The sequence below is a fragment of the Nelusetta ayraudi genome, unplaced genomic scaffold (genome assembly GCF_046127955.1).
Source record: "Nelusetta ayraudi isolate G7.1 ecotype Tasmania unplaced genomic scaffold, CSIRO-AGI_Nayr_v1 ptg000075l, whole genome shotgun sequence".
Taxonomy (NCBI): Eukaryota; Metazoa; Chordata; class Actinopteri; order Tetraodontiformes; family Monacanthidae; genus Nelusetta; species Nelusetta ayraudi.
The window spans coordinates 1,165,263-1,185,346 of record NW_027466125.1 but is presented as its reverse complement, the minus strand read 5'-3'; the positions used below and the strand labels follow the sequence as shown (position 1 = coordinate 1,185,346).

The 20,084-nt window shown below is 46.0% G+C and overlaps 1 protein-coding gene across 3 annotated transcripts; it reads left to right on the top strand.

The window, feature by feature from the left end:
• Window positions 1–13: 13 nt before the first annotated feature.
• micu3b (mitochondrial calcium uptake family, member 3b) lies at window positions 14–19,814 on the top strand. 3 transcript variants are annotated; one of them, XM_076043476.1, is made up of 15 exons: window positions 15–412; window positions 2,335–2,482; window positions 5,922–5,953; window positions 6,072–6,150; window positions 8,551–8,598; window positions 8,685–8,767; window positions 8,884–8,955; window positions 10,147–10,188; window positions 12,410–12,505; window positions 13,462–13,550; window positions 13,795–13,966; window positions 15,788–15,896; window positions 16,874–17,031; window positions 17,448–17,516; window positions 19,278–19,814. In XM_076043476.1, the coding sequence occupies exons 1-14, from the start codon at window positions 152–154 to the stop codon at window positions 17,514–17,516; spliced, it is 1,458 nt and encodes a 485-aa protein (XP_075899591.1). In that variant the 5' UTR covers window positions 15–151; the 3' UTR covers window positions 19,278–19,814. The 3 variants fall into 3 exon arrangements, with proteins under 3 accessions (XP_075899592.1, XP_075899591.1, XP_075899590.1); XM_076043475.1 differs by having other exon boundaries at window positions 16–412; window positions 19,281–19,814; XM_076043477.1 differs by lacking the exon at window positions 12,410–12,505 and having other exon boundaries at window positions 14–412; window positions 19,281–19,814.
• Window positions 19,815–20,084: the final 270 nt, after the last annotated feature.

Genomic DNA, 20,084 nt, shown 5'->3' with positions numbered 1-20,084 from the left:
CCGCCGTGAAGTAGCCACGGCTGCATCTCCCTCTCTCGCGAGCTCAGCGGCACAAGCGCCCCTGCGTTAAAGCCCGCGAAGCGCGTGCGCACGTTCGTGTATCCGTCCATCCGTCCGTTCTTACGTCGTCGTCGGCGTAAAGTAAACAGCCATGGCCGCCCTCCGCAGGCTCCTGCATCTCCTCCTTGCTAACGGGGCCCAGGCGAGAGGCTTCGCGGCGCGGAGGCAGCAGCACACGCCGTGGAAGCCGGCTACGGTGGTCGCGGCGGGGGCGAGTGTGGCAGCCGGTGCCGCCGCCGCCTACTACTACTGCTACTGGCCGTCCGTCAGCCCGAGCTCCGGGGTGAGGAGCCATGTCGAGGCTCGGCTTTTCCACCTGGCGCTGCTGCCGTCGGTCTCCGCCACTGACAAGGTACCGTGGGGACCGTTTGTCGCTTGTACGGCAACGACCTTCATCACTATGGCACACACACACACACACACACACACACACACACACACACACACACACACACACACACACACACACGTTCTATCTCATTTCCCCCACCGTTTACGTGAAGGAGACTCCGCTCACCGGAAGTCTCTATCACGTGTCCATCACAATTGGCCTTCATCGTATAACGCGCGTGGGACTACAGTATTGTTGTCACGAGGAGCTGTCCTCGATCTTTGGTGCTGAAAAAGGCAAATATGACCCATTACTGTCCACTCAGCTACAATGCTGTGAATATCACGCATGACTTCTTAACATTTATTTTTTTTTGCTGAAGATTTTTTTCTCAGTCTAAATTCATTGGCTTGCAGTCGCTGTATTGCATTTCCTCTTTTATGGTGTTTTCTTTTTACAGTTAGATATGTTTATTCTATCCAACACCGTGCAATATGTGTTGTTGTTTGTGCATGCAGCAGCTGTATTTTGGTACTTTGAGCACCAAACAAATACCATTTTGGAATGATTAGATAGATAGATAGATAGATGAATACTTTATCAATCTCAAAGAGAAATTTGCAATTAAGTTGACCTCATCTTATGTAACCCCCTGCAGCTGCATTTGGTTACTGCAATACAATAGAAAGATATATTTGATAGCAGCTGACTTTTAAAGGGGGGGTCATTTTAAGTCCATACTGAACAATGCCCACACTGGTGCTCAGAGGTTTGAACCTACATCTGATTTAAATTGATGCCCTTCACAAAGGGCTGATTTCTGTGGAATAATTTACAGGAATCGGAAAGAATTTGTTGATTTTGAGGAGTTGACAGGATTTAGATACATTGTATTGTTTAAAAAGCATGTCCAATTGCTTTTTGTATAGCACGGGACCTTAATGATGATGAAAGACATTTAAGAACCTATGCTACAAAACAGAGCTTTTCCATTTCGCACATAATATATATGTTGTCCAGAATATCATAAATAAATTATTTCTAACAGGTAGCTGTTGGAGGGCAGAAAATGTTGACATAGTTAAGTCAAATGAAGCTGGATTTTACTTGATTTGTTTGTCATTTCATTCCACGTCTCCCCTGTATGTTCATTTTCACGATGACTATTTGTTTTCAGTCTGACATTCTCGTGCCTCTGTGCAGTAAGCCTGCCAAATTCACCCACAGTACCTGACATAGTCGAGAAGATAAGACTCTTGCAGATCAGAGGGCTCGGAAACTGAAACCTGCAAACCAGGTGAACCAGGCCGTGTACTTGGGTTGGTGCTTCCAGCCAGAGAAGATTCCTCGCTCCTAATCCGCCGCTGCTCTTTAATTTGTCCGGTGGTGTTCGCACAAGGCGGCAGGAATTCAGGGACTCAGGAAACTGGACACTGGGACTTGGCGGAGGCGTTGACATTTGACGAGGGGAGGGGTAGGAGGAGGAGGAGGAGGAGGAGGAGTGGTGGAAGGGTGCCGGTTAGAGGGGGTTTAATGGTTAAGCAGAGGGGGGCACACATTCCCTGGGTGTTTGCTGTGTGTGCCCAGTGGAGCTGGCAGCCTTCCACCGGACAGAGAGATCCGCTCTGTCTTCACCGATCCCAGCCGGCCGTCTGTCTGATCTGGCTGGGTTTAAACAGTTTTGTAGGGACATTATCTGCTGCGCGGGGATGAAAAATCCAGCTGACAGAACACGCAGCCCATTACTTGAATTAAAGCCGGCGAGGGGGGCCCGCTTTGTTGTTCCGTGTGAGCGAGGCTGTTTTTTTTTTCGTGACAAGAAAAGCTCCTGTGGATTTCCCACAGACAGAATGTCTGTCAGTCGCTGTAGATGTGATACATGTCAAAACAATGTTGTGTCTTTTTGTTGTTTGTTTGTTTGTTTGTTTGTGTTTCTGCTGCAGGCCAGGAGCTACGGTTTGGACGACGGCGACGTCTACATGTCGTCCTATGAAAACCGATTCCGCCTGTTCAGCTCGCTGCAGTGCGAAGGGCAGCTGTACATGACGCCGCTCAACTTCATCCAGTCCATCACACTGAACGAACACAAGAGTGAGTGAGTGTGAGTGTGAGTGTGTGTGTGTGTGTGTGTGTGTGTGTGTGTGTGTGTGTGTGTGTGTGTGTGACGCGCACGCACGTCTCACCTTCTCTCTGTCCCTCAATGCTGTTTGACCTTTGACCCCAGCCCCTGAATTCTCTCAAGAGCTACCGACGCTCTGTCAGCAAACTGATGGAAATAACCGACGGTTTACAGTTTCAGTTTTCTCTCTGTTATTGTTTATGTAACACGTGTACGGATGCAACAGTTCAAACTAGTTCAGTGACCGCAGCACCAGGTCACCTCCACACTGACCAAGTGCAATTTACCATCAAGTGCCTTAACTTTTCTCTTAACTCTTCAACCGTCTTGACCTACATTACAGGTATTTTAATGCAATATGCTCACCTGGTGATGGCAATATTTTTCAATGCCTTGACTCGTCTATACTTAAACTGTTAATTTAGAAGGGAAAAAAAAAAAGTTGCAGCGCGCTGCTTTTGTCTCCCTCTTCTGACAGTGAAAAAAAACTGCATTAATGCTCCTCACACGAGATGAGATGAGAAGCTTCTGGCCACTGAGACGCACTCACGGAAGCTCACGGTGACGTCTGCTACCTCACACGCTCCCCTCTTGTGTTGGAGAGGCTGGAATCCTTCATCATCAAAGTGCAGCATCACTGAGCTGCTGAGCCAGCTGAGGCGGCGCTGCACTTCACTTCAGGTCGGACTGTCGTGTTGTGCAACAACAGCGAGACTGATTTAAAATGGGAACCATTGTCCTGACACGATTAGATAAATTCAAATAATCAACATAATAATATAGTGCAGTACAACAGTACTGCTGTTCAGGCTCTGACTCAGTCAACTCCATGAGATATGAAGCAGTTACATCGGTCATCATGCTGATTACACCTCCATCAGGTAATTAGGTAAAAAAAAAAACAACCCTCAGACTTCATCTGAAATTCTCTGTGAAGGTACCAGTGTTATTTATATGTGTGCCTGCGTGTGTGTGTGTATGTGTGCGTGTGTGTGTGTGTGCGTGTGCGCGTGTGCGCGAGGTGTCGGTAAGAGCCTGTAAAGCGTCTTCAGACAATAAGTCGTGGCTTGATGGGCTTCAGTCATAACACCTGCATAAAGATCAATATCTCTAGCGGCAACTCCAACTTTTATGGCTCATTTATGTGGCAACACACTCAGCCAAGACCTGCAAGAGACCAAACAAGCCACGCATGTCAGCATGAATGATGACAAATTCAGACTGCCGGCCACCATTCATTAAGATTTTTGAAAGGTGTGGGGAGGGCCATAGGGTGGACGGGTGCTCTAATCTTTTAGATAGGACTTCACAGGCCCAAACTGAGGGAAAGAAAATAAGCAGCAGCATTAATGTGTTTGCACACCATCCGTCATTGTCCTCCAGCAGGCTTGTGGCTAATGTGTTGCAAAATGGTAATCATCGCGGTTTATGGCTTTATTGTGCCCATAAAAAGGGAGGTGTTGGAGCTGTTAGGTCTCATGGTTGGGTGGGTGGGGCCTCGCTGGAAATTAAACGGCGGGGCCTCCACTCGGTGATTTCAGAGGAATAGAAAAGAAGGGCAGCAGGGAGACGGGTTTTCGAGGGGAGAGGGAGGAGGAGGAGGAGGAGCAGGAGTGGGGCATCGGAGTCCCGACCTAAAGTGCAACCACTTCAAATATTAATGTCCGATCCGTTGGTGTTTGTCTGTTTATAAAACATTCATCTTAAAGCATCAAATGCACGTCCAGAACTTGGACAGAAGCCATCAGATGTGTTTTCACTGTGGCTCAGACTAAAGTTTGAACACGCTGGACTTTCCGGTCTGAAAAACTAAAAGCAAAAGCAAACTAAAAAAAAAATCTAAATCCACTTGAATGGCTGATATCTCATTGCTGATGTATAATATATCTTGTCTAATATCTTTTCCTTCAGGGAAAATGGGTCATGTTTATCATCACTTGCGGGATATATATATATATATGTATATATATATATGTGTGTGTGTGTGTGTGTGTGTGTGTGTGTATATATATATATATACATATATGTGTATATATATATATTTATATGTATGTGTGTGTGTGTATGTTTCTGTGAATCCATCAATCACATCAATCAACTTTTATTTCCACAGCGCTAAATCACATCCAAAGGCGTCTCAAAGCGCTTTGTACAATCAGAGAAAAGCCAAGCAAGGTGCGACAGTGGCCAGGAAAAACTCCCTTGTGGGAAGAAACCTTGAGCAGATCCAGACTGCCTCTGACCAGTTGGGGTGTTAAGGAAATACAAAAAATGCAGAGAGAGAGAGACAGAGAGAGAAATAGAAGAAGCCTTAGTGGCAGACAGGCCAGAGTGAGTTGCAGGGTTAACAACAGAGCTCTCACACATCACTTGATGTAGTTATTTAAAAATAAGGAATTCTAATATAAAAATACAGAAAGACACATAAATATATGAGGTATAACAATATAAACATGTAGATGCACATAAATAGATGTTGTTGTGTTGTATACATCAAACTGTTCTAAAATTTGAATAGGCTGTTGTTTTAAGTAATGTTAAGTGTTGGGTTGGTGTAGCCGCTGTCCATGTAGAGTGTGTTTGTCCGTGTATGGGAGGGCAAGAGTCCATCATGGCACATGATCCGCCCCTGAATCAAGTCCGAGGTCCCAATGCTGGTTGCATATACTGTAAATATGTACATAAAAAAATGTATATATATATTTCCATGTTTCAGAAGGCAGTAAATGTTGATCATTGAAAGAACCAACGAGGCTCAGCATGCTACGCTGCTACTCTTTAAGTGATTTTTTTTTTCATGTTTCATGCTAAATGATAATGAAATCCATCCATGTCTTTTTCTGTTAGCCTTGTGTCAGCCACGCTCTTTTCAATGGATGCAAGAAGTTAGAGTTTACATTGTTGCGTGCTGTCTGAGTTTCTGAGTCATATTTCCATCAGATTGAGTACAGTACACCAACAATTCAAAGTGGCTGCACTTTCGCACACACGTCACAGGCTGATTTCAGCAGATAACCTGAAATTCAGCTGCTGGACTTTGGTGGAGTGCAGCCCGTCCACACCGTCAGAAATCCTGGTTTTCACACACAGCCTGTAAAATGTGTCACTGCAGGATTCTTGTCAAGTTATCAATGTTATTTACTCTTTTTTTTTTTTTTTTGCCTTTTACAACGTCTCCATCTTATCTTTACCTTTATTGACCATTGGAATGTGTCCATGGAGATACACGGCTGGTGTTTGTCTCCGCACGAACGCCTGTTTTCACTTTTGCTTCCCGGTGCCATTTTTCCAAATAAACATGATTTCCCTTTTAAATCTTTTATTGCAAGTCAGACGTTCTTTATTATTCAGTCACTCACTGTTGCTGACCTTGTTTTGTTTTTGCTTTGTTTCTCCTCGTTCTCTCCCCAGGCAGCAGAGTGTTAAAGACCCTCACTAAGAAGGTGAGGACGCTGCGAGTGGCTGATGTGTTAAAACCTCCTCCAAACACTGTGGTGCGCCGTGTTTACCCTCGGCTTTAGGAAGGAATGAGTCAATCGGGGTTTCCTTTTATTCCCGCAGGAATTAGAGAAGATGCTGTCTGATACCCCGCCTGTTTGGAAAGGATCATCCAATTTGTTTAGGAATCTCCGTGAACGAGGTAGAGTTCCCATCAGGCATATTGACACACGTGACTCTGTTACATTCAGCCTCAATTTCTGCCTCACAGTCAACAAACAATGCAAGACCTGCCTTGAAATTGGAACATTTTACACACATACAACTCCAGCTCATTATAATGAATAAACCTTGAAATTTAGGCTCTTCAAAGTGCCGTTCCTGAATTTATAAATTGAAAAACAGACATTTTATTTTTGAGTCCCTTTTGATCATAAAAAACAACAAAAACAACAAGATATACTTGTGGCTACAAATTTCTTTACCACACAAAAACATTGTTCCACTCAGTAACTCTTACCGGAAGGAACAGAGGGGGGAAAAGTGCTTAAAATGAATAAAAAAAGTCATATTTCCCCTGACGCCAGTGTTCTCACCTCTTCCTGGCAGTGTGCTCCGCCGACCTTGTGTGCGTGTTGTAAATTCTATCTTATCTCTCTTCAGTCTGGATACATGTTGTACATTTATACCCAGGTGACCTCTGCAGGAGGAAATAATTGCTTGGAACACGCACTGATTTTTTTTCTCACCCTACTAAAAATTACAGTGACTGTGTCTGAAAAATAACGAATTTTGAGCTGGCGGCTGAGAATCAGCATATGAAAAAGTTAAAAGGAAAATGCTATGGTTATACTTGGATGCATTGATTACACAAGATAATAATAATTTGTTTGAATATTTTTTTCTTTATTCATTAAAACCTTGTTCCATTTGAAAACCAAACTGAAAGAAACACCCAAGGCTGAACTTTGACCGGGGTGAAATTTTGCGTGGTTTTGCATGTCTGCAAATCCAGGTGGAGCTGCACTGCAGTTTGTAATCAACAAGCGTCTCGTTCTAATCGCCTTGCTCAAGCTAAATAATCCGATATGAACGTGAAAAAAAAAATCACTAGTGTTGCATCAAGTGAATGTCGTCGCCCTCGTGAACCAGGTGTTAACTGAGTTTTTCTTCCCGCCGCCCGGCCTTCAACCCTCTGGGCCAGTCAAGCATCAGATCTCGCTCCTCTGTTGCTTTAGCTAAGTGCCAGCGCCGGGATTTGGGCCTTTTAATCCTGTGCGTTAAAACTTTGCAGCTTTGTCAGGTTGGGGGGCGGGGGGGCTGGACTGATCTGTGAACAAAGCGTCGCTTTGGAGAGAAAAGCGAACTATTTGAAGGCAGCTCTGTCAAGACATGTCCCGCCGGCCGCACCCCCCATACCCCCCCCATCCCGCCCCCCCGATCACAGCGGCGGACATTATGGCATTGGATTACATTTGTTGGACTGCCACTCTGTATGAAGTGTTTCTGTGGAATTCTTTGTATTGTCTAACAACATCTACTTGAGCTCTGAGGCTCATGGGTGGGGGGCGGGGTTGTCAGCTTCCAGGAGTTGAAGGTAGGTGTGTGTGTGTGTGTGTGTGTGTGTGTGTGTGTGTGTGTGTGTGTGTGTGGTATTGGTGGCTGGAATCTTAAAAGTTTTTTTTTCCCTTCTTCTCTTCTCAACTCCATTTAAGCTTTAAAGGCTTTGAAGCTGCAGATCTGTTGTCATTCTTTTGGAGGTGGGGGGGCTGGGGGCGGGAGAGGGTTCAGACGGAGAGAACTGGGGGGCGGGGAGGGGGTCAGAGGACACAACGCTAGTTTTGATGGACTTTGTCATGAGTTCTCACCTTTTCCCTGTTCCACTGCCTGCCTCAGTGCGCCAACCCCAAGAGGAGGCGCGGAAGTCTAAACCTTGCCACCTCCGTCCGTCCGGCTCCCCTCCACGTTTCTGAATCCTTCTCCCATAACGGCAGGGGAAGTCACCCAGAACTATCTGCGTCTCTCTTCCCTATCTCTTTTCCCAGGCAAACAAAAGCCGGGGGGGGGGAGATGCTTTCAGAGTCAGAGGGGGAGAGAAGCCTCCCGAGCGGACGGAGATGTTTCTCCTCACACTTACTCTTCACCCTCCCCTCTCTCCGTGTCACACAACAAAGGGCCGCGACGCACAAAAGGCCCCACCAGTCGGCCGCTCTCAATCAGTGACAGATCACTTGAGAGTGTATTACAACCTTGTTACCCAAACACGATCAGAAGCCGTGAGGCCTTAAATTTGTTTGGGTTTCGTGTCGCGATCGCTCAGCTCGGTTGTAAAGCCGCTGTTTGTGTGAGTGGAACAGACTGAGCGCGATGAAAAAAGGCACCTTTTAAGATGCTATCAGGGGAGATGAGTCTTGTCTGAAGGGCGTGCACTATTTCCTTTTTGGACGGTCGATTGTCTACTCAGGCTTGATGACTTTGAACATTTTCTACACGCCTCCGGTCGGCTGCTTTATGCTTTGTGAAGTGGGAATCTTTTGGAGTTTTTTTTTCTTTTTTTTATTGTTTCGCAGGTTGACAAATTGATCTCTTTGTTTTTTTGCAGGAGCGATTAGTTACACCGAGTATCTCTTCCTGCTCTGCATTTTAACCAGTGAGTATTTGTGAGTATTTGTGGCTCTCGAGCAGAATTCAGATAAGACGCAGATGATGTCTGGCTATTTTTTTTTTATATTTCAGAGCCTCACGCGGGATTCAGAATTGCTTTCAACATGTTTGATGCGGATGGGAACGAAATGGTGGACAAGAGGGAGTTCATGGTGGTATGAGCGCCCTCCTCCCCCTTGCTAATCACCTTGTAAAGTGTTTAATGGGGTCGCACTAAGTTGAATGTCTTTGCTTTAGCTTCTACCTGCTTCTTTTCTTTGTCTCCGACAAGCTGGAAGAGATTTTTCGCAAGAAGAAGGACAAGAAGGACAATTCTGAAGATGGCCAAAGACTGGACCTGCAGGTACCACTTGATTTTTATCTCAGATGCTGCTTAATAAGGCAGTTATAAGTATGATTCATTTCGGAAGAAACGTTCCCCCTTCTTGAATCAGAAGTCCTTAGAGTATTCCATGATCAACCGCTGTCCTTTGAAGTACCAGGATCAGACGTTTCAGTCAGATATGCAGGTGTAGTCTAGTAGACACCGTAACACATGGCTGGGATGGTGAGATATACCGAGCGCCAACCCCTCCACCAATAGGAGGCCTCATGCTGTTACCAACCTGCTCAGCCGCTGCATTTGAATGTGATAAACAACAGAGTCATCCCGTCCTCATCCCAGTGTCCTAGTGCTCTCAGTTCACCTTTGGGCTGTTTCCCAGATTGAGTGCAGAGTGTAAATCCAAGTTGATGCGATGCATGTAGGGATCCATCAAAGGAAAAAGTCCAGCGCAACATTTAGCCGCGGAGGAAGCCGGTCGCTAAAACTACAAAAGGACAAGAGACAGAATTTGCTCAAGTTTTGTCCTGATGCCAGAATCACCTTAAATTTTTTTTTAAATTCAATTAGCAGTCTTGCAGTTCAGGATCAGCCTGAATTTTTCCCCTTACATGAGGTTGCATGAGCGGCTCTCTGCTAGCGGCGTTTCCTCGAGAGAAGGCGGCCTCCACAGAGGTGACCGTGGTCATGCAGGGTGAAACATGCCTGAGGCTTTCATCTCCTCGAGGCTGCTTTTTTGCGGCCGCATGCAGGTGGATGTAAACCAGCTGAGCTGAATGCAGCGATAAGACACGACTCTTTGAGGTCTTATCGCGCAAACACAACATGGAGGAGCTCTTACTGTGGGCGGGCCGAGCGTTAGCATCTCCCAGGATGCTCCTGGCATTAATCTGGAGCCCGTATGACCATCAAAAAGATCATTAGAATGGGCCACTCCAGATTTGGAAGCATAATGAGTCTGTTTTCTTCTGTCAGAGAGACAAAAGGTGCCCCAGGACGGGAGCCGGGCTCCCTCACAAAGGTTAGAAAATAGGGAACGAGGAGGAGAAATCTGCTCCAAATCACATGGTGTATCTTCAGTTCATCTTCAGACGACTGCGAGTCGCCTCGAATCGACTTTTAATCCTCATCCCATTGTGAAGTGTGTGTGTGTGTTGTGAAGTGTGTGTCGTTCCCACCAGCTGATTGTCCTCCTTCTCCTTTGCACTGCAGAGCTTGCAGCTGTACGGACACCACAGGTCCCAGGTGCACAGTGTACGTATTGTTTTTTTTTCCCCCATGTATGAAAATGAGCTGCCCTGCCTGCTGCATGATGTATTTTTGCCACGTGTTGATCACAACCAGGAGTGGTCCAGTGTGTAAAATTTGGCTTGATTTATGATTTTTATAATGGTAAAAGCTTAACATACTGCCCATAAATACATTGATATACAGTGGCCTATGTACGAAACACACAGTCAGGCACAGTCAGTTTGCTTCCTGAAAAATTTTACACACTGGACCTTTGACATTGTGCGGCGATATGGAATATATCACTCAGGCTAACCTGCATGCTAACCTGCATGCTAACTTCACCCCTGCTGACCTCGCTAACGCCGGATGATTTCATTCACTATTCACAATGAAATGGCGGGAGGGGGGTGGGGCAGGTAGGGGTGTCTCTGCAGGTGATTAATGCACGTGCTTTTGTGAGCAGTAGTCAGGCTTCAAACAGTTCTTACCTGGAGACTGACAGGGCCCCCCCTGCAACCCTCCCGGACCCCCTCGGACCCCCATGTTTTATTTTAACAGTTTCTTGAGGAGTGCTATTTGGGCTCAAGTTACCTTTTGTGTTGGGTTTCACCACCAAGATGCCCATCAGAGCGGAGAAGAAGCACTGTGGAAAAAAAAACCCCAACACATTCAGCCTGCCCCCCTGCCCTCCCCTCCCCCCAAAAAAGGTGTGTCCTTAAGTTTGGATTCCTACTGCTTCTGTCGCTGCTGCACTGGAGGTTAAAAAACTTTCCAGCAAAACAACTTCTCAAGTGAAACTTCTTCTTCTGGGGCGAAAAACAGGCCCAGTGTTGAGTGTTGAGCTGAGAGCTGCGGTTGGGCTTTCCCCCCCGCCGCATCCTAATTACAAGTGTATCAGGATCTTTTCATGGGGCGAGATGGCAAGAGCGCTGTGCATTAAAGAGTTGTTTCATAATTAGCTGTGGGAAGAGGCCATAAATCTGCCCCCTGTTCAGAGTCAGCAGTCGCAGAGGAAGAGTTGTTTTATCAGCCGCCTCACATTCTCCCCAAGGCCGTGGGCGGAGAAGAAGAAGAAGGAGGAGAAGAAGAAGAAGAAGAAGAAGAAGAAGAGCCTTAAAATAATAATAATAATGATGATACAAGTGTTGCACAAAGGGGGTGGAGCCATAGGCTGGATATGTGTTGACAATGTTTCTGAATAGAGGACTGAGTTCTGCTTAAATTAAAAATAATGAGAAAATAATAGCTCCCAGAAAGGTTATGCCTAAGACAGAAGCTCACTGGTTCGCCAGGAGTAGAACCCCCAACCCCTTCTCCTCCACCCATAATCTTTTTCTACTGTGGTTTAGAGTTGCCTTTTCAGGGGAGAAAGTGGTCCCACCTCAGCCAAGTGAGTGAAAAAAAATAAACACGATTCGTTAACTCTAGTTAAGAGGCTCGGAGAGAGAGAGAGAAAGAGAGAGAGAGGGAGAGGGAGAGAGAGAGAGAGAGAGAGAGAGAGAGAGAGAGAGGGAGAGAGAGAGAGAGAGAGAGAGAGAGAGAGAGAGAGTGACGTATTTACTGCAGACAAGATCCAGCAGGAAATGTGTTGCAAGGTTATTTATGCATTTCATAACCAATGGGATCTGAAATACACATTTTCTTTGTATTTGTGCTCCACAGCCTCCAAGAAAAGACACCAAACAGACAGCATCTATATGTATACGTATATACACACACATATATGTATATATGTATGTATACATATATATATATATATATATGTGTGTGTGTATATATACATATGTGTGTACATATGTGTGTACATATATATTTCTCCAGCCTCTGCCCCCCATTTCCCAACAGTAGCTGAGGCTTCCCGTCGTGCTGCTCCTCCCTCTGCGGAGCAGCACTGTGTCGTCGGGTTCACCCGATAGCTGGTCGTGACTCTGAGGCCCCCGAGGTCTCGCGCCCTGCGTGCTTCAGACATGTGTGAGCCGTGCAGCCTCAGCGTCCTGCCAGGAGGCTGCACGCATGGCTGCAGAGCCGGCTGATGGGCCCCTCAGATACAGCCTCCCCTCCACCCGCCACCCTCCGCCCCCCCAACCCCTGTCTGTCTGCTGCCACTAGGTGTGCCTGCCCGACTCTTCTGCTCCCCCTCCCCACCACTCCCCCATCACTGTGCTTTCCTCCTCCTCCTCCTCACTAACGTGTGCCAGATGTGCGGTGTCTCCTAACAGCTGTGCTTCACCTGCTGCCACAGGTTCTGAACAGAGACAGTCAGCATGTGGAGGCCCGAGGCATGTGGGACGTCCTCCGACGGGGCACCAGTCAAGTTCTCTTTTCCGACCTCGCCGAGGTAGCCATGCTCTCTTTTATAGGTCACCGTCGATCCCCCAGCGTCCAGTACGGCCGCCCTTTCAGTTGAATGGAGTCGCTAGCTGGCTAGCTGGCTAGAACAGACGTCAAAGAAGTCCACCATTTTGAAATGGCTTCTGGGTTACTTTAGTATCATGCATCCCCCCCACAGAGCATGTAGCAGCAGTGTCACTTCCCATCATGCCTTTGTAAACACGTGATGCATCAGCCAATCAGAACAAGCTGAGACACGCTGAGAATATAACATTTTTCTGGGGGTTTTCTTGCTGTTATCATTTTTTTTGTTAGAAAGATTGAAAGCTGACGACTAAAAAATCTACAACAGAAGGCTCAAAGGTCAAAGGTCGTCCTGTCAGCTGTTTTACACTCGTTTATTTTTCTATTGCGGACTAATGGGGGGGGGAGCTTTTTTTCCTGCAGTACCTTGACTGGCCACTGGAAAGAAAATCACTGCACAGAGTGATTTGTTTTTTGGAACTCGCTAAAGAAATAAATCCTATGTGACGATGTTGATGGAGTAAAACACACACATTCGGAGCTCCTCCTTTAAAGCCGCAGCAGTGTGTTTAATGAATGACTAATCAGGCAACTTGCATGTGTTCTTATCATGCACTGCTGCAAACTACTGCTTTGGATTCAGGACCAGTGGGGTGCTGGGTAGGGAGGGGTAAATTAACCATTAACTCTGAATAATTATTCAATGGCAGAATCTTGGAATGGACATTAACTTCAGTCCAGCAGCTGGGTTAAATCAAGCTCACTGTTAATGTTTAGCGGCTGCGGCCTCGATACTCCAGCATCAACCTCCTCTAACGTTCTGACTGCGCCTCTTCTTTCACTCAGCCCCTTGACTCGACGTCCGCAACCAGGGGTGTGTTTTTATGAGGACTCACAATGTCTTTTATATTCCTTTATATTCCCCGTCCCGTCCGGCAGCATGTGGATGAGAAGACGGAGACGACGCTGCTGGTTCATTTCTTTGGGAGAAAGGGCAAAGCCGAGTTGAAATTTGAAGATTTTTACAAGTGAGTGGAGGAGCGTTGAGAGTCTGTTCAACTTCTCCACAGCATGCTGAGGCAGCAGCGTCTCCTCCTCCTTAACTTCCCCCTCCTCCTCTTCCTCCTTCATTTCCTCCTCCTCCCTTGTCCTCACCTCCTACCCCTCCTCCTCCTCCTACCCCTCCTCCTCTTTCTCCTCTACCTCCTCCTCTTCTTCTATCTCTCCCCCCCCCCCCCCCCCCCACCCCCTCTCTCCTCTTCTTCTGGGCAGGTTCATGGACAACCTGCAGACGGAGATGCTGGAGATTGAGTTCCTCTCCTACTCCAGAGGCCTGCCCACCATCAGCGAGGAGGACTTTGCCCGGATCCTCCTCCGCTACACCAACGTGGACGACGTCAGCGGCTATCTGGAGAATGTGCGACACAGCATCCCGGATGAAAAAGTAGGCTTGTTGTCATTTGTTTATTTATTTGTTTATTTGGATTCAGATTCTCATTCAGAGTCACTCTGTCGTCTCGCAGCTCAGCACCCCTGTCACTTTACATTCCTTGTCTCAAAAGAGCACATAGGCATTTTAAACATCAGCTACACCTTGAAACTGCAAATATTGAAATATTGAAAATATTACATGAGATTTACACACTAGAGTTTTAAAGCTTGGGGAATCTTTTTTTTTTTATTACAGCGGCAAAGAAAATATATTGCAGCATCTGTCTGAGATTGCAACCTAAGTAATCTAACCAGCTGCCGGTTGCCAGTCTGTAAGTCAGGATCTCAAAAACAAAGATCTTGCAGAGTCACTTCCTGGTTGTTGTTTGCATTTTTATGTTTTGTTGTGAGGCCGTCAAAGCACGAAGCTTTAAAAGGCGTTTAAAAGACGTCTTTAGGAGAGCAGGTCGGCTTTTTTGGCGAGGGTTTTTTCATTTTTATTTTTTTTGAAAGAAGCCTCTGCTCCCTCTGATTGGCCGCCGTGTGAATTAGCCGCTGAGTGAAGCATCCTGTAATGGTCGCTCCCTCTTGCCACGCTGACCTGCCCCCCCCACCGCCCTGAGTAGCGTGTTGCTAGATCTCCATTGACAATCAAGTGGCTCTCGTCAGCAGCCCACTGATATTTTATGGCCCCTCGGCGGCCTGTTGAAACAGCAAAGCGTCACAGATTAGTCATTACTCCCATTTGTTCGGCTGCGTGCGCCGCTTGCTAACCCCCCCGCGCCCCCATCGCCCGCCCCCACCCACGAGAGAGAGAGGGAGGCAGCTAGTAGCGGCGGGACGGTCGAGTGGACCTCTATGGACTCAGTGTTTGAGTCGCCAGCCAAGCCTGAGATGTTTTGGGGATTCATCACTTTTGTTGTTTTTGTTTATTCAAGTATCAGGTTAATCTGCCTCAGAGAAAAAGCCTGCGAGGGGCCTGACCCCCTCCACCTCCCCCTCCACACCGTCACCCCCATCCCTCCCTCCCCCAAAGCCCCGCCCCCCTCCACCTCCGCGCTGACAGCTCGGCGTGTCCGTACTGCACAGAGGGGGAAACCCGACTGCTCCACTGTCTGTCTGTCTATGTGTGTGTGTGTGTGTGGCTGTGTGTATGTGTGTGTGTGTGTTATCTATCGGCTGCCTTCAAGGTCCCACACACGCACTAAAGGCTGGCACGCAGGATGAAAGGAGGCAGATTACGTCTTGTGAGAGTCGCGGCACCGGCAGTGTTGACACGCGCAGCTGTCGGCTTTGCTCCCCTATCACAGCTTCGCCAGCTTCCGCGCCAACAGACGTGCAAATTTCATTAGACTGAGAAAAATATTGAAAAGAACATCTTGTTTTAAACCAAAAAGAAAACAAAAAACTTTTTATTTCCGTAAACAATGAAATTGTCGTTTAAATTTGTCTTGTGAATCTAAAGTTGAGGCTGCTCACTGGGCTCCTCTGAGAAATGAGTCAACTGCTAAAATGATGTTTTTCTGTTCAGGGATGTCAGTAAAACTGTAATTATTACTATAATTAATAATTATTTGACATCTTCATCAAGAGATGAGAACGTGTTTTTTCACCTCCAGTTTTGGGATCGCAATATCGATTTTATTTTAGCATTAAAGATATCATTCCAGCTTCCACGTAGTGGTGAAGCAACTATGACAGAAACATTCAAATCAATGACTGTCAGCCATAATTGGCCAATGCGGTTCATTTCGAGCCGCCGTGGCATAAATCTAACGTGACGATGTGACAGCGGCCGCATAAATCTGCTTTAATAACCGCCATGTGTCCGCAGGGCATCAGCTTTGAGGAGTTCAGGTCCTTCTTCCAGTTCCTCAACAACCTGGAGGATTTCACCATCGCCATGCAAATGTACAACTTTGCCAACCGCTCCATCGGTCAAGGTAAACAAAAAGCAAAAGTCTCACTCCTCAGTTTCACCCCAGACATCATTATTATTATTAGGGGGGAAAAAACATTTTTCTTCCATCCACTCATTAATTTTGTCTCACTGTGTCTAAATACTGATTATATTTTTTTAAAGTGGTATTTATTATGTATTGTTGGTGGCTAAGGGGTTACAAGAAGCATGGATTTGCATATTTTGCTGCTTTATGATGTACAAATCAAACACTCCTTGTTTCTGTCGGACGTGAAGTTGAAGTTCTGCATTGTTTTTTGAGTTAACTTGGCTGATGGATTTGCATCTTTCTTATGGTCAGACATGGGTTTTTCCAACCTGTTGACATGTTTTTAGTAATGCTTTCAGTAGTGTCTCGACCTCGTTCTTCTTTTCTTCTGTTGAATCCTTTTTGAGAATTTCTTTCGTTTGTCCAGTGTTTCTTTCATTTGTTTTTTGTGTTTTTGCGGTATCCATATAACTGTGATTCTGCCTCAATCTGCTGGGAGGATTGCGATGTCCTGGTTTTGTTACTAATGTGTTTACGACTTGAGCTTCCTTTTTTTTTGTGATCTCGCTGGGTGGTTGCCTGGCTGTTTTTAACTGTGACTTCTTTGTTGCGTTGTGCTGCTTTTTGTCCTTGGTTTGGTGTTATTTCTGGAAGAACCCATGTCTGATTATAAGAAAGATATTAATTCGTTTAAAACTGGAGACATAATAAACCAAATTGAGTTAACTTGGCTGAGTCTCGGTTCAGTCCAACAACATTGAACTGGTCTACAGAACCACGGCGGAGCCCCAATCGAAGCTCAGCTGGAAGAAGAATGTTCCTGAGGTCATGAAAGACTGGATGCAGAAAATTGGATCAGAGTTTTGTTTCCTCACGCAGGACATTTTAAACGCAGCCTTTTGAGTTTGGATGTGACGTTAACCCGATTCTTTTTGCTCCTGACCCGACCCCGTCCCATTCTGCTCCCTCAGACGAGTTCACCCGCGCCGTCTACGTGGCCACGGGCATCAAGCTGACCCACCACCTGGTCCACACGGTCTTCAAGATCTTCGACGAGGACCGCGACAACAAGCTCAGCCACAAGGAGTTCATCGGCGTCATGAAGGAGCGGCTGCACCGCGGCGACGGGGTGAGCACAGGCCCCACAGGGGGCGCTAGAGGAGGACCGCGAGAACGCTAGCTAACGTCAGTCTCTGAAGTCTGAGCGCAGAAACGAAAATGTGGTTTGTGTTTTCAAAACACACTGCTTGAGAACACAACTCTGTGATTGGCCCCTGGGGCAGCAGCCTGTCCCACCATAAATAAGCACTAATTAGATCTTTTTCTCTCTTTTCTTGTTTTTTACTATATAATGAAGCATTTAAGTTCTTCCACATCATCATCTAAGGCCAAATTACACTCTTGACACCTTTTTATTACTGCTAAAACACACCTCACACTCAGTGGCAATCAGTGGACGGGATTTTTGGAATTGTGCTGCCATCTAGTGGGAGCGTCGTGAAAACAGTCCTGACGGTCGCCGGTCTCTCCTTTCTCTTCACACAGGGAATCAGAACTGAGGAGAAGTTCACTTCTTTTAAGTCCTGCCTCAGGAAGGAGCTCTCCAAAAAATAGGTGAGTGACTGCTGCACACTAATAGCAGTACTGCGAGCATGATGATCAATCAATTATAATCCATCCACTGTACCATACACACTGCTGAACGGAAGCCTGCAAGACAGACACGACTGTTGTGAGTATCTTCAGCTCAGCTCAGGTGTCGAGTTACACTGAAATATTAACGCTCGATCAACCGCCACCGGATACTGGACTGCACGAGTGAACAGTCAGCTGGAAGAAGGGCCGAGGTGGAACATTGTGAGACTGAGGGTGAAACAGCAGGGAGTAAAACAGCTAGAATAGAAAATCACTCCGGTAAAATAGTCACGCTTACGGAAACAAGTTACAAACCTGTGGCCGTACTGTGTTAAGATTCAGACGTGAGATCAAGTGGGGACAGTCAAGAAAACTTCGATGAACTTTAATGTTGTTTGCAGTACAAGCTGTCTGCCTGTTGAACTCTCCTCAAGTCTGACAAACTGGCTTCCACTGCTAGTGAGTGTGAAAGAGATGCACAACACCGTTTATGTTGGCTGAACATTTCCCTGCATGAGTCTGCAATAAGAGCCATTCTGTTTGTATAGTATAGTGTTGCATAGTACAGTACAGTACAGTTTTCATAGACTGCCTTATTAAAGGTTTAAAGTAACAGGATTGTAAAAAGATGGAAAAAGCCCTTGTGTTTCATCAACAAAACACTTTCAACAACACTTTCTTGATTCAATGATGGTGTTAAGCGTAAACCTTTGCATCCATCCATCCATCATCCATCCATCCATCTTCTATCCATCCTTACATCTATCCTCATCCATCTATACATCCAACCACCTACCCATCCATCCATCCTTACATCCATCCTTATCCATCTATACATCCAACCACCCACCCATCCATCCATCCTTACATCCATCCTTATCCATCTATACATCCAACCACCCATCCATCCATCCATCCATCCATCTATACATCCAACCACCCATCCATCCATCCATCCTTACATCTATCCTCATCCATCTATACATCCAACCACCCATCCATCTTCTATCCATCCTTACATCTATCCTCATCCATCTATACATCCAACCACCCATCCATCTTCTATCCATCCTTACATCTATCCTCATCCATCTATACATCCAACCACCCATCCATCCATCCATCCTTACATCTATCCTCATCCATCTATACATCCAACCACCCATCCATCCATCCATCCTTACATCTATCCTCATCCATCTATACATCCAACCAACCATCCAACCATCCATCCATCCATCCATCCTCATCCACCTATACATCCAACCACCCACCCATCCATCCATCCATCCATCCAGCTGTGTGACAGTTCAGACAGTTAACATTTGTTAGTCCCTGCTCTGGTTCTCTTCTGCTAGCTTCTGAAGACCCTCAGCTGTGAAGGTCCCGCTGAGGACCCACATTTATTTTTGTTATTTCGTTGCTTACTTTACAGCCAAGCTGCTGCTGCATTCATGCACCACCACTGTTGTTATATTATTTCACCCCCCCTCCGCTCACAGTGTGCCTGTCTCTGTTTGCTCTTTGTGCTCTCATCTTTCTGCGTCTCTCCTTCTCATTCTTGCCGTATAATACACAAAACAACAGGCGGATGTGTGATGGATGCACCTCCTTCATCCCAGCTCCACCGCCCAAAACTGCGACCGACTGTGTCTTTTATAGTTACAAGGCATCACATTTGGTCACCAGTGTGCGTTTTTTTTTTTTTTTTTACTATTTTCTCTGTGTTTTTTTTGTCAGCAGGTGAAAATCATCACAGCACGTCTGGTGAAGCTGCTGCTGCTGCTCCTCCACCTTCTTCCTGTTTTCCATCCTAACGGAAGAGCTGAAGCATATCACAGCGCATCCTTGTGTCGGATGGCAGTTAACACAAATCTTACATGGAATGTCCGTGGAAGTGTTTTACAAGTGGGTCAAGAAGTAATGGCGAGGGTTTAATAGCGTGAACGGGCAAATCCACTTTATTCACTGTTTTATTTTACAGATTTTATTAATCCATTTTGGTGGTCTACTACAAAACAATAGGCAAGTTTTGTTTAGTCCAAAAACTCCCAGCCTGAGCCGTACAAGCCTCAACAAAACAAGTTGTCATCTTTCGTACTTGCATGTTAGTTGGCCTGCCAGTAACACAAAAAGACGCGTGTTAAAGGATCCCTTTAATGTTACACTAGCTTATATCATTATTGTCAAACCAAATTGTGCCGATGCATGCAGTCCTCCCTTACTCCTTCTGTGTCGCCGACTAATGAGGAGCAGCAAATGGACCCGACTCAATGCTAATGCATTAGCTAATGCTAATTGCAATTTTGTGGATTTTGTCAGCTAACACCCAGCGGTTCGCTGCCCCAGAGGTTCATGCAGTGCTCAAGTGTGACACACAGTGGTGCAGTTATATGTCGTAGAGCAACTTTAACATACAGAGCCACATTTCCTTATTTAGAAAGTAGTCAACTATTTATTCATATAGCATTTGTAATTATTTATATAAACATGTCAACTAGCTGTATTTCCCTTGTCTATTTATTTATTTATTTATTGATCGATCGA

What these genes read in the sequence shown, in the direction of transcription:
- micu3b (XM_076043476.1), top strand. Translation starts at nt 152, where the DNA reads ATGGCCGCCCTCCGCAGGCTCCTGCATCTCCTCCTTGCTAACGGGGCC. An exon ending in TAGGAATCTCCGTGAACGAG is followed by an intron (nt 6,151 to 8,550) that starts GTAGAGTTCCCA and finishes GTTTTTTTGCAG; the next exon opens with GAGCGATTAGTTACACCGAG. An exon ending in CAACCGCTCCATCGGTCAAG is followed by an intron (nt 15,897 to 16,873) that starts GTAAACAAAAAG and finishes CTGCTCCCTCAG; the next exon opens with ACGAGTTCACCCGCGCCGTC.